At 41.1% G+C, this 26899-nt stretch overlaps 3 protein-coding genes across 3 annotated transcripts in view; 1 reads left to right on the forward strand and 2 right to left on the reverse strand.

Annotated features, from left to right (window-relative positions):
• The window catches only part of LOC122914954 (olfactory receptor 2W1-like), a 199501-nt gene that overhangs the window by 68236 nt on the left and 104366 nt on the right, over positions 1 to 26899 (forward strand).
• LOC122914950 (olfactory receptor 2W1-like) lies at positions 1790 to 2734 on the reverse strand. The gene has a single exon (XM_044261293.1). The coding sequence runs from the start codon at positions 2732 to 2734 to the stop codon at positions 1790 to 1792; it is 945 nt and encodes a 314-aa protein (XP_044117228.1).
• LOC122914905 (olfactory receptor 2W1-like) lies at positions 25745 to 26689 on the reverse strand. The gene has a single exon (XM_044261280.1). It carries the CDS (start codon positions 26687 to 26689, stop codon positions 25745 to 25747), a length of 945 nt encoding a protein of 314 aa, XP_044117215.1.

Here is a 26899-nt window from a genome sequence, read left to right on the forward strand (position 1 = left end):
ATGCTCTTTTGTATTTTATTTCATTTCAGCAAAATTCCTCATTTCCTTCATTTCTCTTATCTAAGAGTCTTGGGAAACAATTACCCTCCTCCTTTCACAGGTGTATAGGAGGGAATTAATTAAAATCTATAAAGCCATGTTAATTTTCTGTTTAGAGACTTAGTATCTCCCTGTTCTCGGTAACAGCAGTTCTCAAACTTCAGCCTGATCAGCTGTAGTGCTTGCTAAAAACATCAGTTACTGAGTCCGTCCGCAGATGGTTGGTTCAGTCGGTCTGAGGTGGGCCCAAGAGTGTGCATTTCTGATATGGTGCTGAATGATGTGGCTGCTGCCGACTGAAGATCGACACTACCTTCCAGGAAAAAGCTCACACTTCGTATCGGGCCATGAAGGGTAAAAGTTAATCTACTCGAACAGACCTCAAACTAAAGTGGCTTAGGGGCACCTGGGTGGCTCAGTCGGCTAAGCCTCTGCCTTCAGCTCAGGTCACGATCTCAGGTCCTGGGATGGAGTCCCACATTGGGCTTCCTGCTCAGTGGGGAGTCTGCTTCTCCCTCTCCCAATCCCCCGGCTTGTGTTCTTTCTCTCTCTCTGGCAAATAAATAAAATCTTAAAAAATAGAGTGACTTAAATAATATTAAATGATATAGAAGCTTTTCCTCCTGTAGTCGTGGAGAGGCATTACTGTGCTGGTTTAGGGTTTTTGGTAAAGTTAGGGGCCCTCCACATTCACATTCCAGCCAACAGGAAGGAGAGGGAGAAGGGTGAGAGAAAATGGCTTCATTTCTGAGAAGACTCCCCAGGACTTGCCCGCATTGCTTCCCTGGCAGTGTGTTGGTGGAGGCCGTGTTCAGAAATGTGATATACAGCATGGGATCCTGTGCCTAGTTAAAACTAGAAGCTGAATGTGGAACAGATATTGGTGGGTAGTTGGTCTTCAGCAAAAAGAACCTGTTGGCAGTATCAGGTGCATGAAAGGGAGTGTTTCCTATGAAAGGGGCCACTTTAGGAAGAAAGAAATCAGGGTGTGTCCAGTGCAGTCCTACGTTAAAATAAGTTTCTTCTGAAAAATTTTTAAAATATTTTATTTATTTATTTTACACACACACACAGAGCGAGAGAGAGAGCTCACAAGTAGGCAGAGAGGCAGACAGAGGGAGAGGGAGAAGCAGGCTCCCTGCCGAGAAGAGAGCCCAATGCGGGGCTCAATCCCGGGACCCTGAGACCATGACCTAAGCCGAAGGCAGAGGCTTAACCCACTGAGCCACCCAGGTGCCCCTGAAATATTTTCTTAATATGTTGTACATATCTCTATTACTGTACTTAATCACATTTCATAATTATGTGTTTACTTTTGTGTGGCTCCTGATTAATCTTTAAAAAAATTTATTTATTTGAGAGAGACAGAGATAATGAGAGAGAGCTTGAGTGGGAAAGAGGGGGAGAAACGGGCTCCCTGCTGGGCAAGAAGCCCCACTTGGGGCTTGATCCCAGGAACCTGTGATCTTAACCTGAGCCAAAAGCAGACAGTAATCAACTGAACCACATAGGTGCCCCAATCCCTGATTAATCTTGAAGTTTTCTAAGAGTATGAATCAAAGTTTCTTTTTTTATGTATCTGTATCTTTATCTCATAATTTCTTTCTTCTTTATACTTATTTATAAAGTCAGTACCTAGTACAATTTTTGGTACATATTAAACACCCAATAAATACTCTTTGGATAACTGAGTTGATTCATCTTCTGTTGGTAAAGGTCTGTATTTTTTCCTAGCTCTCTTCCATCTAACTCACGACTTGGCTGACCATCTTTCTGCACAGAGTATTCTCTTTACTGCGCTCTTTACATCTTTGTTTCTTAAAGTGTAGATCAGAGGGTTAAGGGTGGGTGTGATGATTGTGTAAAAGAGAGAAAGGAACTTCCCCTCATCTTGGGAGCTGCTATTCTGTGGCTTCATGTACATGTAAATGATTGTTCCATAAAACAGAGTTACTACTGTGAGGTGGGAACCACATGTATTAAGGACCTTACGCCATCTTGCCTTTGACTTGACCCTCATGACAGCTTGAGTGATAATTCCATATGAGATGAGAATTAGTGATATAGGTGCTAGAAGAAATACCACCCCAAGAGCAAAGACAGTGATCTCAATTACTTTTGAATAGACACAAGCCATCTTGATCAATGCTGGCATCTCACAGAAAAAATTATTCACTTCCCTGTTCCCACATCTGGGCAATTTCAAAGTCAAAGAGCAAACAATTAAGGCACTTCCAAGACCACCTAACCACGCAGTGAGCACCATATTTTGGCAAAGCTGAGGGTTCATTATGACCGTGTAGTGAAGAGGTTGACAGACAGCAGCATAGCGGTCATAGGCCATCACAGCCAAGAGAAGACATTCAGTGGATCCCAGGTCAAGGGCAAAGAAGAACTGGAGCACACACCCTCCATACGTAATAGACTTTGTCGGACCCCATAGATTTACCAGCATCTGGGGGATAATGCTAGTTGCATAGCAGAGATCCAAGAAAGACAAATTGGATAAGAAGAAATACATGGGCGTATGGAGCTGGGTGTCTAGGTAAGATACCAGAATGATGGTTGTATTTCCTACCAGAGTCACAATATAGAAGATGAAGACCACCCCAGAGATGATGGGTTCTAATTGGGGCCGATCAGAAAAGCCCAGCAGGATGAAATCTGTTGTGGAACTTCCATTGTTTGTATCCATGGCTCTTCAGGAAATTCTAGGAGACAAACCAGAGTTATAATAAATAGTGTATACCCCAGGTAGAAATAAAAATCTCTGTAGTTAGAGTAGTGAGCCCAAATATGGACCCTCAACTTTAAGGTCAACTAATCTTCAACAAAGCGGGAAAAAATATCCAGTAGCAAAAAGACAGTCTCTTCAATAAATGGTGCTGGGAAAATTGGACAGCTGTGTGTAGAAGAAGAAAACTCAGCCATTCTTTTACACCGTACACAAAGATAAACTCAAGATGGCTAAAAGACCTCAATATGAGGCAGAAATCCATCAGAATCTTAGAGGAGAATATAGGCAGTAACCTCTTCGACATTGGCCACAACAACTTTCAAGATATCCTTCAGGCGGAATCGCACTTCTCACAGTGTCTTTTCAGCGGAGGAAAGAAGATAGAACAAGGATGGACAGAGGGAACGTTGCGCCCTGAGAGTGAAGGACAGGGTATGGCACATAGGCCTCTATGACACATACTGGAAGGTCAACACCTGTGATGTTCCACTGTGTCTAACTCGTCTCAAAACACTTCAAATGTACGAGGGAACTGTGCTACTGTACGTTCTCATGACAGGAATGAGTCTGTGCTAAGTTGGAAACTGTAGGACCTGTCTGTGTAGCAATCATAAAGTGTCTCATACAGGAACCTGACAGGTGATTCTTAGGAAGGTATCTTTTCAGGGATCCTACTTAAAGTGCGTTCTCATTCATAACAGTGTCTCCTCCTTTGACGAATGATGATAGAACACGGACGGACTATGGGCACATTAGGTACTGTGAATAAAGTGCAGGCTATGGCGCTTAGGCATCCCAAACACATATTGGATGATCACAACCAGTGGTTATCCGCACTTTTGTGTTAAAAACGCTTCCAACACCAGGTGGTGGGTATTATAGAGGGCACGGCTTGCATGGAGCACTGGGTGTAGTGAAAAAATAATGAATAATGTTTTTCTGAAAATAAATAAATTGGAAAAAAATTATTAAAAAAAAAAGAAAAAAAAGGGATATGTCTCCAAAGGCAAAGGAAACAAAAGCGAAAATAAACTTTTCAGATTTCATCAAGATCAAAAGCTTCTTTCTGCACAGCAAAGGAAATAGTCAACAAAACAAAGAGGCAACCCATGGAATGGGAGAAGATACTCAGAAATGACACTACAGACAAAGGGCTGATATCCAGGATCTATAAAGAACTCCTCAAATTCAACAGACACAAAACAGATAATCATGTCAAAAAAATGGGCAGAAGACATGAACAGACACTTCTCCAGTGAAGACATACAAATGGCTAACAGACACATGAAAAAATGTTCATTATCACTAGCCATCGGGGAGATTCAAATCAAAACCATATTCTGTCCAAAATTAACAAGACAGTAAACAACAAATGTTGGAGAGGATATGGAGAAAGTGGAACCCTCTTACACTGTTGGTGGGAATGCAAGTTGGTGCAGCCACTTTAAGCCACTCCTTAATTTCTTAAGGAGCTTCCTTTAAAAATTAAAAATAGAGCTTCCCTATGACCCTGCAATTGAACTACCGGGTATTTACCCCAACAGATGTAGGGAAGACAAGGGCTATCTGTACCCCAGTGTTCATAGTAGCAATGGCCATAGTCGCCAAACTGTGGAAAGAACCAAGATGCCCTTCAGCGGACACATGGATAAGGAAGATATGGTCTGTATGTACTGTGGAGTATTATGCCTCCATCAGAAAGGGTGAATACCCAACTTTTGTGTCAACATGGACAGGACTGGAAGAGATTATGCTAAGCGAAATAATTCAAGCAGAGGGAGTCCATTATCATATAGTTACGCTTATTTGTGGAGTCTAAGGAATAACATGGAGTACATGGGGAGATGGAGAGGAGAAGGAAGGAGGGGGAGACAAACCATGAGAAACTGTGGACTCTGAAAAACAATCAGGATTTTGGAGGGGGGGGTGGGAGGTTGAATGAGCTTGTGGTGGGTATTATGGAGGGCACGTATTGTATGGAGCCCTGGGTGTGGTGGATAAACAATGAATTCTGGTACACTGAAAAGAAATTAAAAAAATAAAAATTTAAAAGAAATCTCTGTAGTTTGCCATGAGTATCCCAAACTCAGTTGTTTGTGTGTTCACTCCCATTTGGAACACCTCTGTTAATACTTTCCCTGGGTTAATTGCCCAATATTTCTCTCTCCATATTTACTCATAACCAGAGTGATCTAAAAATATGGTAAATGCATCACACTGAATTGTAAATCATTGAAAGAGCTTAATAAGCCATGACACCTATAGTTCTATGTACCTGAAAAGCTAATAAATCCATGTGTTAATGATATAATTTAGGAGCAGGGTATATTTTGAGGAGTTGTCCTTAAATGTAGACATAAGCATCACTCTGTCATGACAATTTTTTCCCTTATCAAAGGAGTGGAGTTTGAGGTCAAAAATTAAATGATCCATTTTCTTGAGATAAACTTCACCATTTGGCAGTAGGATCACCTTCACCTTCACTCCCAAATGTGTGCATTCCAGCCATTATAGTCTTCATCACCACCAACTCCTCCTCAGTGTTGCCCCTTCTGTTCATTTTTGCAGACACTGATGTTCCTCTGTCAATTTTAGTGTTCTTCACTATACTGTCCTTTTTTGTTGCATATGTTTTGGGTGCCAGGAAATATAATTTTTCCTATTGACCTTCATTTCCATGTACAGCAGCCATGTATTTCTTTGAATACCTTTCATGACTGCTGTTACACCATTTAAATAGCCTTACTGTCTTGTCACAGAATAAAACATTGAACTGTATGCTGAGTGGAATGAGTCAAACAGAAAGTCAATTATCATATGGTTTCACTTGTGGAACATAAGGACTAGCATGGACGATATTAGGAGAAGGGAGGGAAAAATGAAGGGGGGGAGATCAGAGTGGAGACGAACCATGACAGTCTGTGGACTCTGAGAAACAAACTGAGGGTTTTATAGAGGAGGGGAGTCGGAGGATGGGTTGGCCCAGTGATGGGTGTTAAGGAGGGCATGTATTGCATAGAGCACTGGGTGTTATACATAAACAATGAATCTTGGAACACTACCTAAAAAACTAATGATGTACTGCATAGTGACTAACATAACACAGTAAAAAAAATGTAAAAAAATTGAACTGTTAGTGCTAGGAACATTTGGATATCATGTACCCACAGCAACCATTTGTGTTAGCTCCTCCTCACCTGGCATTCAGCAAAAGTAGCAAGGCAGTTTACTCGAACAAAAAGCAGCTTCTTAAATGATTAGTGCATGATTTTTCCACGTGGAAATTAACAATGATAGGACTCAATCCTCTGGTTGCTTTGGAACCCTATTGATAAAATCTTATTTCACTTCTGAAAGATTACTGCAAAGAGATAAAACATATTTCACTATTTCTGAATAATTTATCATTAAATAGATGGAATATTTTATTACTGAATTAGTTTTATTTTTTAGTTTCTTTTTTTTGGTGTGTAATTTTTTTCATATAATTTCTGACCATGAACTTCAGAACTAGAGTTCTTTATATCCATGGTGGGTTTGGAGCCAAGAAATAATAAATTTATTTGCTGCAGTTATAGTAAATAAGATAAATTATTTACAAGATGTCATTGTTATAAACAGTTCAGTTAAAACATGAAAACGTTACAATCATGAAGAACTATTAGTACCAAGTAGTATGAGGTAATTTCCATTTCCAAAACTTCCATGGATATTTCCATTTCCAAAAATGAAAATTTAATTTAATTAGTGATTATGAAGTTTCCATGGTTGGATGTCAGCTAAGTGGGGTGTAGTGCAGATTCTGGACTCAGAGCTTGGTGTCTAAAATTTGTATGCATCAATCCACAAGTCATTATTATTCTGCTCCTTATTCTCCTCATTTTTCACACCAGTGATTCCACTTTGGTGGTCTGAAACTAAACTTGGAATGACTATAATTTTACGTTTGCATAACTTTTCAAATGCACAGACTCTCATATACAAAAGTGAACATGAGCACGATGTATATACTGAACTGATAAACCGAGAGGCAGGAGAGGACAGAGGACTTAGCTTCCAACATGCCTAAATTTCAAAATGCACTGTGCGTTCTTTAAAAATGTAAGATTGGGATTGTTATGGGAATTAAAAGGCCATAAAATTTTAGAGTTGAAATAGAGTCAGAAAGTATGATCCAGCATTCTGCTTTAGGATGGAGGTCTTCCACGGAATACTCACAGACTCCAGTTTTCAGAGCTTCATAGCTGTTCTTTAATCTTTGCCTCCCATTCCTTATGTTGAGCTCAGAGTTGCCTCTTTAACAGAGAACTGGCTCTTTTTCTTTATTCTGGAAATAACATTTTATAAGTCAATTCAACATGGCTTCACTATGAAAAGTTTTGTTACAGAATAAAAGGTAGATACAGACAAAAGCAAGAGCTGGATGAGTTAAGGTGAATATTCTTGTAACTAACTCTTAGATGAGATTTATCCCTGGGATACAAGGGTGGTTCAACATTTGCAAATCAATCAATGTGATAGAACAAATCAATAAGAGAAGAGAGAAGAGAGGACCACATGGTCCTCTCAATTGATGCAGAAAAAGCATTTGACGAGATACAACATCCGTTCCTGATTAAAACTCTTCAGAGGGAGCATTCCTCAACTTCATAAAATCTATCTATAAAAAACCCACAGTGATTATGATTCTCAATGGGGAAAAGCTGACAGCTTTCCCTTTGAGATCAGGAACAAGACAAGGATGCCCACTCTCACCACTGTTGTTCAATATAGTACTAGAAGTCCTAGCAAAAGCAGTCAGACAACAAAAAGAAATAAAAGGTTTTCAAATTGGCAAAGAAGAATTCAAATCCTTTCTCTTCACAGACATGATACTTTATATGGAAAATCCAAAAGACTCCACCCCCAAATTTCTAGAACTTATATAGCAATTCAGGAATGTGGCTGCATATAAAATCAATGCACAGACATCATTTGCTTTCTTATACACTAACAACGAAAATATAGAAAGGGAAATTGGGGACCTGGGTGGCTCAGTGGGTTAAGCCTCTACCGCTGGTTCAGGTCATGGTCTCAGGGTCCTGGGATCGAGCCCCACATCGGGCTCTCTGCTCAGCAGGGAGCCTGCTTCTCCCTCTTCCTTTGCCTGCCTCTCTGCCTACTTGAGATCTCACTGTTAAATAAATAAATAAAAATCTTTATTAAAAAAGAAAGGGAAATTAGAGAATCAATTCCATTTAAAATAGCACCAAGAAACACGAGATACCTTGGAATAAACCTTACCAAAGAGGTAAATGATCTGTACTTGAGGAACTATAGAACACTTGTGAAAGAAATTGAAGAAGACACAAAAAGATGGAAAAGCATTCCATGCTCATGGGTTGGAAGAATAAACATTGTTAAAATGTCCATACTGCCTAGATCAATCTATACTTTCAATGCCATCCTGATCTAAATTCCACCAGCATTTTTCAAAGTGCTGGAACAAAGAATCCTAAAATTTGTGTGGAACCAGGAAAGACCCCGAATTGCTAAGGAAATGTTGAAAAAGAAAAAACTGGGGACTTCATATTGCCTGATTTCAAGCTTTACTACAAAGCTATGATCACCAAGACAGCATGGTACTGGCACAAAAACAGACACACAGACCAGTGGAACAGAGTAGAGAGCCCAGATATGGATCCTCAACTCTATCATCAAATAATCTTTGACAAAGCAGGAAAAAATATACAGTGGAAAAATAACAGTATCTTCAATAAATGGTGCTGGGAAAACTGGGCAGCTCTATGTAGAAAAATGAAATTCAACCATTCTCTTACACCGTACACAAAGATAAACTTGAAATGGATAAAAGACCTCAACGTGAGACAGGAATCCATCAGAATCCTAGAGGAGAACGTAGGCAGTAATCTCTTTGATATCAGCCACAACATCCCTTTCAAGACATGTCTCCTATGTCAAGAAATAGAATCCTACAAGGGCACCTGGGTGGCTCAGTGGGTAAAGCCTCTGCCTTTGGGTCAGGTCATGATCCTAGGGTGCTGGGATCCAGCCCTTCATTGGGCTCTCTGCTCAGCGGGGAGCCTGCTTCCCCTCTCTCTCTGCCTGCCTCTGCCCACTTGTGATCTCCATCTGTCAAATAAATAAGTTAAAAAATCTTATCATATGGTTTCACTTATTTGTGGAGCATAAGAGATAACACGGAAGACATGGAGAGATGGAGAGGAGAAGGGAGTTGAGGGAAATTGGAGGGAGATGAACCATGAGAGACCGTGGACTCTGAAAAACAATCTGAGGGTTTTGGAGGGGTGGGGGGTGGGAGGTTGGGTGAGCTGGTGGTGGTATTAAGGAGGGCACGTGGAGCACTGGATGTGGTGCATAAACAATGAATTCTGGAACACTGAAAAGAAATTAAAAAAATAAAAATTAAAAAAAATAAAAAGGCTTTATGAGTCACATTAAAAAAAGAAATCTTAAAAAAAAAGAAGAGAAAGTGGCTTTCCTTTTAAGAAGTAGAATCCTACCGGGCGCCTGGGTGGCTCGGTGGGTTAAGGCTTCTGCCTTCAGCTCAGGTCACGGTCCCAGGGTCCTGGAATTGAGTCCCGCATCGGTCTCTGCTCTGCGGGGAGCCTACTTCCTCCTCTCTCTCTCTGCCTGCCTTTCTGCCTACTTGTGATCTCTCTCTCTCAAATAAATAAATAAAATCTTAAAAAAAGAAAAAAAGAAATAGAATCCTACCAAGCACTGCAAGAGTTTCTGTTCATGACTTGTCTGATCATTACCCTTCCTGTCGTCCAAAGTATCCACTATCCTGATATTTATAGTAATCTCCTGTATTTTAAACTTTACTACTCATATGTGCATCTCTAGACAACATTGTTTAGTTTGACTCCTTAAAAATTTTTTATATGTCTTTTGAGTTTCCTTTAATATTAGAACCTATTATGAAATATACACTTAGCATTATGTTCCCCGGTTAAGTGCTTGATGGTTGTCAGCTCTTGCTAAGACTGTGTGATATTTAATTACCATGCTTTTCTGGATGCTGTCCTTGGACCCACCATGGTTTACTGAGTGCCTTCCAGTAGTGAGTTGAGAGATCAACATAGTATTGTAGGTGTGTGGTACCACTGAAGAAGGCTGTGAGCATCCGTGATGCACATGCGGTTTCTAAAATATTTTAGCTAGGGTTAGCAGCTGAAATACATCACCAGCTCAGCTGGAGCTTTGGGTCTCATAAGAACCCAGGTATCCTTATTGGAAGGGTGAAGCCTGAAATTACACTTTGTGTAATTTTATGTTGTGAATTCATATATAGGATTTTTCAAAGCCTTGGTCTCAAATTTTAGCTATTATTGTGATTTAAATTTAAGCATGGACATGGTATAAAAACTACAGAGCACAAGCAGAAAGAACAGATGTTAAGAAAACGGCATCAGTGTTTTCACTGAAACAGTTTTTCATTTTTCACAATATGGAATCCAGTTACATGTTACTTTGTTCAGTGAAATGTTAAGAGAAGTGAAGCAGACATATTTAAACATAACTTCATGTACAGAATGATGTGGAGAGGAAACGAGAAAATTAGAACATATTTACGTTTCAAGAGGGAAGAATTCACAGCTGTTGTGTTCCTGTGTAGTCCAGAGGTATCCATGTTCCCATGATGGTGAGCCTTCATTTCGTGGGTAATCGGAGGGATTCTTGTTTGGCCAGTTAGTGAGTCTAGGAAATAGCGATTAGCCACCGCTGTCTAATACCGATTAGCCACGATAACATTTGCATTGAAATGCAGTAGCTGAACTAAGATTCGGGGACGTCTCTGTTTAACGTGGATGCTGGAGAAAAACTCTTTGTGGGACTGGTGGAAAATTTTTTTTTCCAATTTATTTATTTTCAGAAACACAGTATTCATTATTTTTTCACCACACCCAGTGCTCCATGCAAGCTGTGCCCTCTATAATACCCACCACCTGGTACCCCAACCTCCTACCCCCCCGCCACTTCAAACCCCTCAGATTGTTTTTCAGGTGGAAAATTTGATGAATTTGGCTTGTTAAATGTATTTTTGATGGGATATGTGTAGTCTTCTCATGTGCACTCCTGCTAGACCCATTTGTGGGTGGGTCTCTCTCCAGTTAAACCAGGAGAGCCCTCCCCTGGTCTTTGTGTGCTCCAAGAAGTGCTTATGTAGGACTGTAAAGGCTAGTGTGTTAACATGGTGCAGACCCTGGGGACTAGTGCCCCACAGAGGTGATTAACAGATCCTACACTGTGGTCAGAGGGTTATCCAAACAACCATTTTAGGAAAGCTTCCCTTATTTGGGTTTCATCTTAACTTTTATTCTTTCTTTTCCTTAAAGATTTCCTCCATGAAAATTAATTTTAGAGATGACTCTTATTATATATGAAATTTATTGTTGAAGATTAAAAATATGATTTAAACCATATCTATAAATTTAACAGATTTAATTGAAGTGTGTGTGTGTGTGTGTGTGTGTGTGTGTGTGTGTTTTTCCCCAGTGGGTAAGACCTCAGTCAAGTTGTAGAAATATAGGTGATTGTGTAGGTGTTATTTTTGCAGGAAAGAATACGGTTGCTATTTTTAAAATTTATTTTTTATTATGTTCATTAGCCAATATATAGCAGATCATTAGATTTTAATGTAGTTTTAAGCAATTCATTAGTTGTGTATAGCACCCAGTGGTCATCACCGTATGTGTCCTCCTTAGTACCCATCACCCAGTTAGCCCATCCCCCCACCTTCTCTTCTGTAACTCTCAGTTGTATTCCTGGAGGACAGAGTCTCTCATGAGTGGACTCCTTCTCTGATTTCCTCCCATTCAGATTTCCTTCTCTTTCCCTGTGGTCCGCTGTGATATTCCTTATATTCCACATAGGAGTGAAACCATATGATAATTGTCTTTCTCTGCCTGACTTATTTCACTTTGCATAATCCTCCAGTTCCATCCATGCCGATAGAAATGGCGGGTGTTCATCATTTCTGATGGCTGAGTAGTATTCTATTGTATATATGAACCTCATCTTTATCCATTCATTCGTTGAAGGACGTCTTGGATCCTTCCACAGTTCAGCTATTGTGGACATTGCTGCTATGAACATTGGGGTGCATGTGCCCCTTCTTTTCACTAAATCTGTATCTTTGGGGTAAATACCCAGTAGTGTAACTGCTGGGTCAGTCTGCCTCCAGACTGTTTTCCAAAGTGGCTGTACCAGCATGGTTTCCCACCAACAGTGTAAGAAGATTCCCCTTTCTTCGCATCCTCAGCAATATTTGTTGTTCCCTGTCTTGTTAATTTTTGCCATTCTAACTGGTGTAAGGTAGTATCTCACTGTGGTTTTGATTTGTATTTCCTTGATGGCTAGTGATGTGGAACATTTTTTCATGTGTCAGCCATTTGAATGTCTTCTTTGGAGAAGTGTCTGTTCATGTCTTTTCCCATTTTTTAACTGGGTTATTTGTTTTTTGGGTGTTGAGTTTGAGAAGTATGTCATTTGCAAATACCTTCACTCATTCTGTGAGTTGTCTCTTAGTTTTGTTGACTGTTTCCTTTGCTGTGCAGAAGATTTTTATCTTGATGATGTCCTGAAAGTTCACTTTTGCTTTTGTTTCCCTTCCCTTTGGAGATGTGTCATGAAAGAAGTTGCTGTGGTCGATATCAAAGAGGTTATTGCCTGTGTTCTCCTCTATGATTCTGATGGATTCCTTCTCACATTGAGGTCCTTCATCCATTTTGTGTTTATCCTTGTGTATGGTGTAAGAGAATGGTTGAATTTCATTCTTCTGTATATAGCTGTCCAATTTTCCCAGTACCATTTATTGAAGAGGCTGTCCTTTTTCCATTGGATATTTTTTCCTGTTTTGTCAGACTGTAGAGTTGTGGGTCCATATCTGGGCTCTCTATTCTCTTCCATTATCTATGTGTCTGCTTTTGTGCCAGTACCAGATTGTCTTGGTGTTCACAGCTTTGTAGTAAAGCTTAAAATCAGGCAACCAGATGCCCCCAAGCTTTGTTTTTCTTATTAACACTTCCTTGGTGATTCAGGGTCTTTTCTGGTTCCATACAAGTTAGGATTGTTCCAGCACTTTGAAAACTGCCGTTGGTATTTTGATCAGGATGGCATTGAAAGTGTAGATTGCTCTGGGCAGCATGGACATTTTAACAAAGTTTATTCTTCTGATCCATGAGAATGGAATGTTTTCCCAGGTTTTTGTGTCTTCTTCAGTTTCTTTCATAAGTGTTCTGTAGGTTCTAGATCCTTTACCTTTTTGGATAGGTTTATTCCAAGGTATCTTATGGTTTTGGTGCCATTGTAAATGGAATCAATTCCCCAATTTCTCTCTCTCTCTCTTCCTCTCTCTCTCAAAGATTTCATTTAATTATCAATGAAAGGCAGAGAGAGAGAGACAGAGGGGGAAGCAGGCTTTCTACTGAGAAGGGAGCCCTATGTGGGACTCATTCCCAGGACCCCGGGATCATGACCTGAGTCCAAAGCAGATGTTTAATCATCTGAGTCACCCAGGCACCCCCTAATTTCTCTTTCTACAGTTACATTGTTAATGTATAGAAAAAGCAACTGATTTCTGTGCATTGATTTTGTATCCTGCCACATTAGTGAATTTCTGTATGAGTTCTTTCATGAGAGTTCTGTAGTTCCTTGAGTACAGATACTTTACCTCCTTGGTCAGCTTTATTCCAAGGTATCTTATGGTTCCCAGTGCTACAGTAAATGGAATAGATTCTCTAACTTCCCTTTCTATGCTTTCATTGTTAGTGTATAAGAAAGCAACTGATTTCTGTGCATTGATTTTGTATCCTGCCACATTACTGAATTTCTGTATGAGTTCTAGTAATTGGGGAATGGAGTCTTTGGGTTTTCTACATAAAGTATCATATCATCTGTAAAGAGAGAGAGTTTGACTTCTTTGCCAATTTGATACCTTTAATTTCTTTTTGTTTTCTGATTCCTGATGATAGGAATTCTAGTACTATGTTGAACAATAGTGACAATGGTGGGCATCCGTGTTGTATTCGTGATCTTAAGGGAAAGACTCTCAGCTTTTCCCCATTGAGAATGATACTCACTGTGGGCTTTTCCTAGATGGTCTTAATGAAATTGAGGAATGTTCCCTCTATCCCTACACTCTGGAGAGTTTTAATCAGGAAAGGATGCTGTATTTTGTCAAATGCATTTTCTGCATCAATTGAAAGGACCATATGATTCTTCTGCCTCCTCTTATTAATGTGTTCTATCACATCGATTGATTTGCAATTGTTGAATTACCCTTGCATCCCAGGAATAAATCCCACCTGGTCATGATGGATAATCCTTTTCATGTACTGTTTGATCCTATTAACTAGGATCTTGTTGAGAATTTTTGGCATCCATATTCATCAGGGATATTGGTCTGAAATTTCTCCTTTTTTGGTGGGGTCTTTGCCTGGTTTTGGGGTCAAGGTAATGCTGGCCTCATAGAATGAGTTTGGAAGTTTTCCTTCTGTTTCTATTTTTTGAAACATCTTGAGGAGAATAAGTATTATTTCTTCTATGCATGTTTTGTAGAATTCCCCAGAGAATCCATCAGGTCCTGGACTCTTGTTTTTTGGGAGGTTTTTGATCACTGCTTCAATCTTGTTACCAGTTATTGGTCTATTCAGTTTGTCAGTTTCTTCCTGTTTCAGCAGGAAGGCATCTATTTCTTCCAGGTTGTTGAATTTATTGCCATACAGTAATTGATAATAACTTCTAATAATCGTTATTTCCTTGGTGTTAATCATCATCTGTACCCTTTCACTCATAATTTTATTAATTTAGGTCCTTTCTCTTTTCTTTTGGAGAAGTCTGGCCAGTGGCTTATTGATCTTATTAATTCTTTTAAAGAACCAGCTTCTAGTTTTTGTTAATCTGCTCTCCTGTATTTCTGGTTTCTAATTCATTGATGTTTGCTCTAATCTTAATTTTTTCTCTTCTAATATGTGGCTTAGGCTTTATTTGTTGTTCTTTCTCCAGTTTTTTAAGGTGTAAAAATACTTTGTGTATTCGGGATTTTTTCAATTTTTTTGAGTGAGGCTTGGATAGCAGTGTATTTCCCCCTTTGGACAGCTTTTGCAGTATCCCATAGGTTTCAGACCGATGTGTTTTTGTTCTCATTGGTTTCCATGAATTGTTTAACTTCTTCTTTGATTTCCTGGTTGATCCAAACATTCTTGAGCAGGATGGTCTTTAGCTTCCAAGTGTTTGAATTCCTTCCAAACTTCTTATTGTGATTGAGTTCCAGTTTCAAAGCACTGTGGTTTGAGAATATGCAGGGAATATTTTTAATCTTTTGGTATTGTTTGAGTCCTGATTTGTGACCCAGTATGTGGTCTGTTCTGGAGAAAGTTACATGTGTGCTTGAGAAGAATAAGTATTATGTCGTTCAGGGTGTTATTGTTATATCTATGAGATCCATCTGGTCCAGTGTGTCATTCAAAGCTCTTGTTTCTTTGTTGTTTTTCTGCTTAGATGATCTGTCCATTGCTGAGAGTGGAGTGTTTAGGTCTCCTACATTAATGTATTATTACCAATATCAACATCTTTATTTTGGTTAGCAGTTGTCTTATGTAGTTGGCTGGTCCTATGTTGTGGGGTATTTACAGATATTTCCAATTTTTAGATCTTCTTGTTGGATAGACCCTTTAATAATGATACAGTGTCCTTCTGTATCTTTAGCTTAAAATCTACTTTGTCTGACGAGAATTGCTACCCCAACTTTCTTTTGAGATCTGTTGGCATGAAAGAGGGTTCTCCATCCATTCACTTTCAGTCCAGATGTATCTGTAGGTTCAAAATAAGTCTCTCATAGACAGCATATGGATGGGTGCTGTCTTTTAATCTAATCTGCAACCCTGTGCTGTTTTACAGGAGCATTTAGCCATTCACATCGAGAGTGATTATTGAAAAATATGATTTTATTGTCATCATGTTGCTTGAGAAGTCTTTTTTTCTATAGATTATCTCTGTGAATTTCCATTTCATATCACTCTTGGGGTTTTCCTCCTTTTATAGAAGCCCCCCTCCCCTTAATAGTTCTTAAGGGGCTGGCTTAGTGGTCACATATTCTTTTGGTTTCTGCCCGTCCTGGAAGCTCTTTATCTCTCATCCATGCTGAATGGCAGCCTTGCCAGATAAAGTATTCTTGGCTGCATGTTATTCTCATTTAGTACCCTGAATATGTCTTGTCTGACCTTTCTGGCTTGCCAGGTCTCTGTGGGCAGGTCTGACATTATTCTGATGTTCTTCCTTCTCTACGGAAGAATTCTCTTCCCTCTATCTGTTCTTAAGATGGCTTCCTTGTGGGTGCCTGGGGGCTCAGTGGGTTAAGCCGCTGCCTTCAGCTCAGATCATGATCTGAAGGTCCTGGGATCAAGTCCTGCATCGGGCTCTCTGCTCAGCAGGGAGCCTGCTTCCCTCTCTCTCTCTCTACCTGCCTCGTTGCCTACTTGTGATCTCTGTCTGTCAAATAAATAAATAAAATCTTTAAAAAAAAAGGATGGTAAATTGGAAGTGGAGGTGAACCATGAGAGACTATGGACTCTGAAAAACAATCTGAGGGGTTTGAAGTGGTGGGGGGGTGGGAGGTTGGGGTACCAGGTGGTGGGTATTATAGAGGGCACGGCTTACATGGAGCACTGGGTGTGGTGAAAAAATAATGAATATTGTTTTTCTGAAAATAAATAAATTGGAAAAATTAAAAAAAAAAGGATGGCTTCCTTGTTCTAAGATTTGTGAGTTTAACTATTACATGCTGGGGCATTGGTATTTCTTTTTGATCTTCTTGTGAGGAGTCCTCTCTGTCTGTAGAACATGAATGCTTGTTTCATTCCCCAGATTGGGGAAGTTTGCAGCTACAGTTTGCTCAAATATATTTTCTAGACTTCTTTCCCCACCCCATCAGGGATCCCAATAATTTTGACATTGGAATGTTTCATGGTGCTGTTTATTTCTCTAATTCTGTTTTCACAGATTTTAAGCTGGTTTTTCCAGGCCTCCTCCTGTTCTTTCCTTTCTGTAAGTTTGTCTTTTAGATCACTAATTTGTTCTTCTACCCTAGCTGTTACCCTAGCTTCTACCCTAGCTGCATCTCATTATAGCATTTTTAAGTTCAGCCTGATCATCTCTCATTTGTGTCCTTAGAGAATCTATGTTGCCATTAATGGTTTTCTCCATCCTAGCTATTGTCTCCTTAACTGTTACCCTGTTGTTTCTGCTGTCTTGCTTATATCCATGTCCATTAAGTCTGTGGGGAGGCCATTGTCTCTGGTTCTTTTCTTTGTTGGGAGTTCTTCCTCCTAGTCCTTCTGTTGAGGGGTGGTTAAGGGAATATACAGAGTCAAAAATATCAACCACGATCCAGACAAAGTGCACCCTGGGAAAATTCAGAGTGATTAGAAGCCACCACCAAGAAAACCCAGCCAAAATGAAACCCAAGAATAATACTTTTAAAAAAAATTTTTTTTTATTTCTTTTCAGTGTAACAGTATTCATTGTTGTTGCACCACACCCAGTGCTCCATGCAATCCGTGCCCTCCCTAATACCCACCACCTGTTTCCCCCAACCTCCCACCCCCGGCCACTTCAAGACCCTCAGGTTGTTTTTTGGAGTCCATAGTCTCTCATGGGTCACCTCCTCTTCCAGTTTCCCTCAACTCCCTTCTCTTCCATCTCCCCTTGTCCTCCATGCTATTTGTTATGCTCCACACATAAGTGAAACCATATGATAATTGACTGTCTCTGCTTGACTTATTTCACTCAGCAGAATCTCTTCCAGTCCCGTCCATGTTGCTACAAAAGTTGGGTATTTATTCATCCTTTCTGATGGAGGCATAATACTCCATAGTGTATATGGACCACATCTTCCTTATCCATTCGTCCGTTGAAGGGCATCTTGGTTCTTTCCACAGTTTGGTGACCATGGCCATTGATGCTATGAACATTGGGGTACAGATGGCCCTTCTTTTCACGACATCTGTATCTTTGGGGTAAATACCCAGGAGTGCAATTGCAGGGTCAGAGGGAAGCTCTATTTTTAATTTCTTGAGGAATCTCCACACTGTTTTCCAAAGTGGCTGCACCAACTTGCTTTCCCACCAGCAGTGAAAGAGGGTTCCCCTTTCTCCACATCCTCTCCAAGAATAATACTTATCTGTCATGGCCGGTGCGACAACATGGCCAGGGTTGAGAGGGTAAGAGGACGGTGAGATGAAGACGAGACATAAGGAGCTGGGGACAGGGGGACACAGTGGATGATGTCCAAACAGTGCCAACTTTATTACAAAGTGAGCACGAATATATAGAAAGCAGAAACACGTAGGGGAGACTAACCGCCCACCACATACCAAAAATAGTTTCTCCAGGCTCTTGTTTACCAGTTCCCTTAGGTTAAACAGGCAGGCATCCTGCCGCAGCATGTTGCTTACTTATAGATAAGATCCCTATTGATGAAGGGACTGAAGAAGGGTGCCAGGTGCATTTTATGGCCCATGCAAGAATAGCAAGGTCCAGTCATGGATTTAGGACTTAGGCCTGCATTATCCTGTTCCTGATAAACCCCATGGGTAGTCACGTAGGCGATCATGGGACTCACAGCACAGACCCTTTCTCAGCACTACTCAACCTTTCCATTGCTGAGGTTGCTTAACCCCTTAATGTCAGGGAGGCGCAAGTCAGGGCCTGGTTTGGCTCATATCTCAAGCTTCTGCATGGCTTCCCACACTTATCAAGTTAAATTAAAAGAAAAAAGAGGGGTCGGGGGAGGGGAGGCTATAATCTCCTAATGTGGGCGAGATAGGGTGTTTCAGTTCTTCCTGAATGTATTTTGTTCTCTTTGTTAGAGAACACTACTTCCCAGAGTTACAGGGAAATTAAACTGGTATATATATGGAGAGGTAGTATTGAATAGGGAAAAAAGGACTACATTGAAGCTTATATCTATACATGTAGAAAAAGAAAAAGAAAAATATGTGTGCAACAGTAGGAGTTAAAAAGTTACTATGAAAAAAATAAAAAGTTACTATGGAATATGTTATATTAAACATCAGTTGAAATGGTAAGTAGGTAAAAAGGAGAAAAAAACATGAGAAAGAATTGCATGGAGCACTGGGTTTGGTGCATAAACAATGAATCTTGTAACACTGAAAAAAAATGAAAAAAAAGTTGTATCTAAGAAATATACAGTCTGTGAGGCAAACCGGGAGCTTAATATACTGTTTTCCTCTGGTGTTGGGGTTTTACAGTTTTATGGGGACCCTGTGGTTGTTGTCTTCTGCAGGAGGGACCTGCTGCCTTGTTTTTCAGCTGGTCCTGCTTGGGTGGAGTTCCCTGCCCCCAGTCCAGGGGCTGGGCTCTGTGCAAACCGTTTTTTTGGGCTTTGGTCCTCTGGCAGTTTTTTTTTTTTGCACCTTTTCAGAGGGTCAGAACAAAGGAAAATATCTGCATCCAGACCTCTGCCCCAGAGGAGAGGAGCCACAGTCTATTCCTCTCTGAACCCTCCAGAATACACAGTCTCCTCCTCTGTAAGTGCCGCTGAAAACTGCAGCCTCCCACAGGTGGCGCCTGCCCCCAGTGATCTCTCAGTGGTTGACCCAGGCCCCAGCTTGTCTCTGCCCCTGTGCCTCAAAACCACAAGCAATCCTGGTATGAGTGGCTATGGGTGGCGGCTGCAGCAACAGCACCCCCCATGTCTGTAGGCATAGGTCCACATGAGCGGCTGCCTGGGTCCCACCGTTTGTCCCCATGTGCAGGACGTTTTTGCACTGGGGATTTATTTTACTTTCCAATGGGTAGCTTCTGATGGCCCCTCCCCCTTCTAACTGGTGTAAGGTGGTATCTCAATGTGGTTTTAATTTGAATCTCCCTGAGGGCTAATGATGATGAGCATTTTTTCATGTGTCTGATAGCCATTTGTATGTCTTGATTGGAGAAGTGTCTGTTCATATCTTCTGCCCATTTTTTGATGTGTTTGTCTGTTTTGTGTGGGTTGAGTTTGAGGAGTTCATTATAGATCCTGGATATCAACCTTTTGTCTGTACTGTCATTTGCAAATATCTTCTCCCATTCCGTGGGTTGCCTCTTTGTTTTTTTGACTCTTTATCTTGATTAACAGTTTTCTTAAGTAATTGGCTGCTCCCATTTTGGGAGCATAGATATTTACAATTGTTAGATCATCTTGGTGGATAGTCCCTTTAAGGATTATGTAGTGTCCTTCTGTATCTCTGACTACAGTCTTTAGTTTGAAGTCCAATTTATCTGATATGAGAATCGCTACCCTAACCTTCTTTTGAGGCCCATTGGCATGAAAGATGCTTCTCCAACCCTTCACTTTCAGTCTGGGTGTATCTTTAGGTTCAAAATGGGTCTCTTGTAGACAACATATGGATGGGTCCTGTCGTTTTATTCAATCTGCAACCCTGTGCCATTTTATGGGTGCATTTAGGCCATTCACATTGAGAGTGATTATTGATAGATAGGTTTTTATTGACATTGAGTTACCTTTGAAGTCTTTCTTTCTGTAGACTGTCTCTATATTTCTGTTCAATGCTATTCTTGGGATTTTTCCTCTTTTATATAACCCCCCCTTAATATTTCCTGCAGTGTCGGCTTGGTGGTTGCATAGTCTTTGAAGCCTTGCCGGTCTTGGAAACTCTTTATCTCTCCATCCATTTTGAATGTCAGTCTTGCTGGATAAAGTATTCTTGGCTGCATGTTCTTCTCATTTAGTGCCCTGAATATATCTTGCCAGCCTCTTCTGGCTTGCCAGGTCTCTGTGGACAGGTCTGACGTTATTCAGATGGGCTTCCTTCTGTAAGTAAGGAGCCTCTTTGCCCTGGCGGCTTTCAAGAGATTATACCTACAATTATAATTCCTCAATTTGACTATCAGGTGTCGTGATGTTTTTTTGGAGTGTATAGTCTTGGGTGGAGACCGTTCAGCCTCTAGTACATGAACGCTGGTTTCATTCGTGAGATTCGGAAAATTTTCATGAAGGACTTGTTCCACTATATCTTCTAAACTTCATTCTTTCTCCTCCCCTTCAGGGATTCCAATAATTCTGACGTTGGAACGCTTCTTGGCATCATTTATTTCCCTGATTCTGTTTTCGTGGGTTCTAAGATGTTTGTTCCAGGCTTCCTCATGATCCTTTCTCCTTATCTGTTTGTCTTCCAGATCACTAATTCTATCTTCTGTCTCAGTTACCCTAGCTTTGAGAGAGTTTAGATTAGATTGGAACTCATTGAGAGCATTGTGGACCTCCTCCCTGGTAGCTTTAAGCTCCGCCCTAACATTGTGAACATCCTGTCTGGTCGCTTTCAGTTCGGCCCTCATCAATTCTGTTTGGTCATCCATGGCTTTCTCCAACCTAGCCATTGCCTGGATAATTGTTAGCCTGAATTCTCTTTCCGACATATTGTCTATGTTGATAGCCATTAGCTCTGTTGCAGAAGGTCCATCCTCTGTATTTTTCTTCTGTTGGGCATTCCTCCTCCTAGTCATTTTGGTGGGAGAAGACTGAACAGATGTAGCTGGATGTATCAACTCTGGTGCAGTCAAGGTGCACCCTGGAACACTTCTGAGCAATCAGGATTCCCCACCCAAACGAGAGACAAAAGAAAAGAAAAAGAAAAAGAAAAAAAAAAAGAAAAGAAGAAGAAGAAAAAGAAAAAGAAAAGAGAGAGAGAGGGAGAGAGACAGGAAAGAAAGGGAAGATGAAAAAGAAGGTTCAGCCCAGATGGGCCCCAAGGTAAGATTTATGAAGTAGACAAACAAAAAGAGATAAAAAGACTGATACAATTATATGGCAAGAGAAAGAAAAAAAAATATATATGCAAATAAAGAAAGAACCTCGTCAAAAAGAACCACAAGTGTAAAATTTATATGCTATCAGGACAAACACAAAAACACAGAAACACTGGTGGAAGAAGATGGGAGAGTTCTTATAAATTCTCAGTGTGTGCGAGGAAGGTTGTTTTGATTCTTCCTGGATGTATCTTGATATCTTTGTTAAAGGACTCAACTTTCCTAAGATAAAGGGGATTAAAAATTGGTTTACCTATAGGGGTAGTATTGATTGGGGAAAGGGGATTACTTTGAAGTTTAACTCTATATGAATATTAGAGGATAAGAATAAAAAGGAATAAACTAGACTAAACTAAACTAAAATTTTAAAAAAGGAATTCAAAAAATAAAAATGCAAAAGAAAAACATAGGTGTATGTATCAAAAAGTTCAGGTTAGAAAGGTATTATGGAATTTGATGTACTGTACAGCTCGCTGTGATGGTAAATAGGTAAAAAATTACCTATGTGTAAAAAAAAATATATGAACCGGAATAGTGGAAATGAGTGAACAATACAAGTTTTCCTATGAAGTAGTGGTTGTTCTCTTGCAGTCCTTTTTTTTTTTTTTTCTTTCTTGGTTTGTTTTCTGGGGGAGGGGCCTGCCACGTGGGTTGTCAGTCAATGATGTTTCCTGAGTTGAGTCCCCCGCCCCCCTCAAGGGGGTGGGCTCTGGGGAAACTGGTTTTTTTCAGGCTTTTGTTCTCTGGCGGTTTTTTTGCTTGTTCACTTTTTTTCTCTCACCTTGACCGCCTTTGATGGTTTTTGTAGTATTAGAAGAAATCAAACCGCACCCTGATCTCCGTCTCAGAGAGAAGCCTCAGTCTGGGTGCAGAAGCTGAATAAATTCCCCCTTGGACGCTGGCAGTGCAGGTTCCAAGTTGCAGACCCTGGGGGCGCAGGATCTTTTGCTCATCCCCAAAGCCAAGGCAGTGGCGGCTGTCTGGGAGCTCCCGACCGCCAGAGAGGTTCCGAGCAGCGATTGCACACTGAGATTTTGCCGCCGGCCTGGGCTGGGAGCGCCCGGTGCGCACCTCTTTTCAGAGGCGGCTGTGGGTCGGGCGCGCGTCTGGGGCACTGAGAACGGGGCGCTGGCCCGTAAGCCCCAGGCTGGGCTTTTGCGCACCTCTGTCAGGGGAAGAGTTTTGCAAGCGCAGCTTAGGCTTTGAAACAATGGCGCGGGTCAGAGAGCGCCGGCAGGGCCTCTGTAACTCAGGGGAGCTGGAGCGACGTGCGCGCGCATCTCAAGCTTTGTGGTAGGGCTAGCGCGCGTTCCGCAGACCGGCGCGGCTCCCATCCCCTCACAGGAGCCGGAACCCACGCGCTCTGGGGCGCGCTGGCGGCTTAGGGACCAGGAGCCGGTTTCTCCGCCGCACTCTCTCTGCCTCTGCGCCGGGGAGGCCGTCTGGGACCGGGGACTTAAGCCCCTGTCCCTAGCCGCCCCGATTCCCACAATTTCCCCCCGCGACCCTTTGCTCTTTTGGAGTGCTTTCAACCAGTCTCCAAGTTAATGCTGGTCCCCAGACGCAGGGCACTCTCGCTCGTATCGGGGTATTAGTTTCGAACCGGTCGCCTCTGGTGGCTCCCTCCCCCTTTTGTTTATCTTCCGATATCAGTCCGCCATTCCCATTCCGCTTTACCTGCCACTGGCGTCTTCTGCCCCTGTAGAGATCCAGACGTGTATAATTCTGATCTCAGGCTGATTTCATGGGTGATCGGAGTTCTTTGGTAGGTAATCAGCTCACTTTGGGGTACCGGCTGAAAAGGCGCCTCCTCCTACGCCCCCGCCATCTTGTCCCCCACCTCAGATTTCTTATTATTCTTAAGGTTTACACACCCGGCTATTTTAAAGTTACCTGCAGAAAGGAATTGAATGTTTATTTTTAAAATTTTAAAATTTTCAATTTTTTTGCAGCCTAAAATTTTTATTTTATTTCATTTTTATTACGTTCAGTTGGCCACCATACAGTATATCGTTAGTTTTTAATGTAGTGTTCAATGAGGAATCAAATGTTTAAAGTAAGTTATAATGTGTTTTCCCTGTGGAATGTGGGAACCACAAAGACTGAGGATAGAAGAGAAAAGAACATTAACCCCTATACACCTCAGAACCCCATCCACACACTCCAGGTAGATTGTGGCTTATCTGGCCTTGTAATCACAAAGAAAGGGCACCGACAATGTGAGGACTCTCACATGCAGACAGAATTTCCAATTCTGAAATGGTTGATTTGTAGAGAAGGGGAATAGTTTTCTCTTCAGCATAGAGATTCTTAGAGTTAGAATGTATTTACCACTAAAAACAAGTAAAAAAAAAATGGGGAAACTAAATTGAGATTGCTAAATTTTTATTCCGTTAAATCAAGTCCCTTTCCAGAAAATTACCATTACTGCCGCCATAATTCAACAAAACAAAGAATATTATTAAACAAGATAGCAAGAGGATAGTATTAAATAAAGAACACCCTTTTATAGTGATTTCATTTAGAGGAAATGCCTCATTTCCTTTATTACTCTTATCTAAGAGCCTAGAAAAACCATTACCCACCCCCTTTCACAGGTGTTGGGGAGGAAATCAATTAAAATCCATAAAAATATGTTAATATTCTGTTTAGAACCCAACATCTCCTTATTCTGTATTATAGTAGTTCTCAGACTTTATCCTGATCACCTGTAGTGTTTGTTAAAAATATCAGTTGCTGCTGGGGGCGGGGTAGGTGGGTGGGTGGGGACACATCTGTGTGACTCAGTCATTAAACATCAGGTCATGATCCCAGGGTCCTGGGATGGAGCCCCACATGGGGCTCCCTGCCCAGTGGGAAACCTGCTTCTCCCTCTCCCACTCCCCCTGCTTGTGTTCCCGTTCTTGCTGTCCCTCTATGAAATAAATACATAGATAAAATCTTCAAAAAAATCAGTTGCTGGATCCATCCTTGGATAGCTGGTCAGTAGGTCTGAGGTGGGCCCAAGAGTATGCATTTTTTTTTCCAATTTATTTATTTTCAGAAAAACAGTATTCATTATTTTTTCACCACACCCAGTGCTCCATGCAAGCTGTGCCCTCTATAATACCCACCACCTGGTACCCCAACCTCCCACCCCTCCGCCACTTCAAACCCCTCAGATTGTTTTTCAGAGTCCATAGTCTCTCATGGGAGAAGGGGGGTAGGGTTATGGACATTGGGAAGAGTATGCATTTTTGATACGGGACCAAGTGTGGTGTTGCTGCTGGCCCAAGGATCATAGTACCTTATAGGAAATACCAAACTCCTTATCAGGCCATGGAGGGTTAAAGTTAAGCTACTCTAATAGATCCCAAAGCAGAGTGGCTTAATTAATATTAAACAATATAGAAGCTCCCCCCCCCCATATTATTCTGGAGGCATTCCTCTATTGGTGGGTGGTTCTCTTTCCATCTTATTATTTCATTCCCTCTTAGGGTTTGGTACAGCTAGATACTCTTCACATTCACATTCCAGCCAAGAGGAAGGGGTGGGGGAAGAGTGAGAATAAATGGTTTCGTGTTTGAGAAGATAACTCAGGAGTTACACACATTGAATCTCTGGCATTGTATTGGGGGAAGCCAGGTTCAGAAATGTGGTAGGCAGAAATGTGATATGGTGGCCTTGTGCCTAGTTAAAACTAGAAGCGTAAGATAGAGTGGGTATCAGTGGTTATCTGATCTCCAGCACAAGGGCCCTGCTGGTGTATCAGGTGCCTCAAGGGTGTGTTATTTTCCATAAAAGTGTTAAGTCTTTGAAGAAGTAATCAGTGTCCTGTGAATCTTAAATTAAAATAAATTTCCCTGTGAAATATTTTCTTAATATTTGTTACTGTACTTAATCACATCTCATAGTTATGTTTACTTATCAGTAGCCCTGATTAGTCTTGAAGTGTATGAATTGACCATCTCTCTCCTTATAGTTTCTGTCTGCTTCTACTGATTTAGAAAGCCAGTACCCAGTACAATTCTTGGTACCCAATAAACACCCAATAAATGCTCTTTGCATAAATGAATCAATACATCTGTTGGTAAAGGTCAATATTATTTCCTTAGCTTTCTTCCAACTAACTCATGACTTGGCTGACCATTTCTCCACAGACAGTATTCTCTTTACTGCGCTCTTTACATCTTTGTTTCTTAAAGTATAGATCAGAGGGTTAAGAGTGGGTGTGATGATTGTGTAAAAGAGAGTAAGGAACTTCCCCTCATCTTGGGAGGTGCTATTCTGTGGCTTCATGTACATGTAAATGAGTGTTCCATAAAACAGAGTTACTACTGTGAGGTGGGAACCACATGTATTAAGGACCTTACTCCACCTTGCTGCTGACTTGATCCTCACGACTGCTTGAGTGATTACTGCATATGAGATGAGAATTAGTGATAGAGGTACTAGAAGAAATATCACCCCGAGAGCAAAGACAATGATCTCCATTACTTTTGAGCGTACACAAGCCATCTTGATCAATGCTGGCATCTCACAGAAAAAATTATCCACCACCTGGTGCCCACATCTTGGTAATTTCAAAGTCAGGGAGCAAAGAATTAACGCACTTCCAAGACCACCTAACCACGCAGTGAGCACCATCTTCTGGCAAAGCTGAGGGTGCATTATGACCGTGTAGTGAAGAGGTTGACAGACAGCAGCATAGCGGTCATAGGCCATCACAGCCAAGAGAAGACATTCAGTGGCTCCCAGGTCAAGGGCAAAGAAGAATTGGAGCACACACCCTCCATATGTAATAGACTTTGTCGGACCCCATAGATTTACCAGCATCTGGGGGACAATGCTTGTTGCATAGCAGAGATCCAAAAAAGACAAATTGGATAAGAAGAAATACATGGGCGTATGGAGCTGGGTGTCTAGGTAAGATACCAGAATGATGGTTGTGTTTCCTACCAGAGTCACAATATAGAAGATGAAGACCACCCCAGAGATGATGGGTTCAAGTTGGGGCCGATCAGAAAAGCCCAGCAGGATGAAATCTGTTGTGGAACTTCCATTGTTTGTGTCCATGGCTCCTTAGGAAAGTCTAGGAGACAAGATTGTGGTAATCAAACTAGCATCATCCCTAGGCAGAAATAGCTTGCCATGTAGCTTACCATGAGTATCCCCAGTTCAGTTGTTTGTGTGCTCTCTCCCATTTGGACCACCTCTGTTAACACTCTTCTTGTCTTCCTTGCCCAAAGCCTCTCTGTGTTTACTCATAACCAGAGTGGTTTTAAA

Source organism: Neovison vison, chromosome 1, assembly GCF_020171115.1.
Source record: "Neovison vison isolate M4711 chromosome 1, ASM_NN_V1, whole genome shotgun sequence".
Classification (NCBI taxonomy): domain Eukaryota; kingdom Metazoa; phylum Chordata; class Mammalia; order Carnivora; family Mustelidae; genus Neogale; species Neogale vison.

Coding starts and splice junctions, on each gene's coding strand:
- LOC122914950 (XM_044261293.1), bottom strand. CDS start 2,734: ATGGATACAAACAATGGAAGTTCCACAACAGATTTCATCCTGCTGGGC.
- LOC122914905 (XM_044261280.1), bottom strand. CDS start 26,689: ATGGACACAAACAATGGAAGTTCCACAACAGATTTCATCCTGCTGGGC.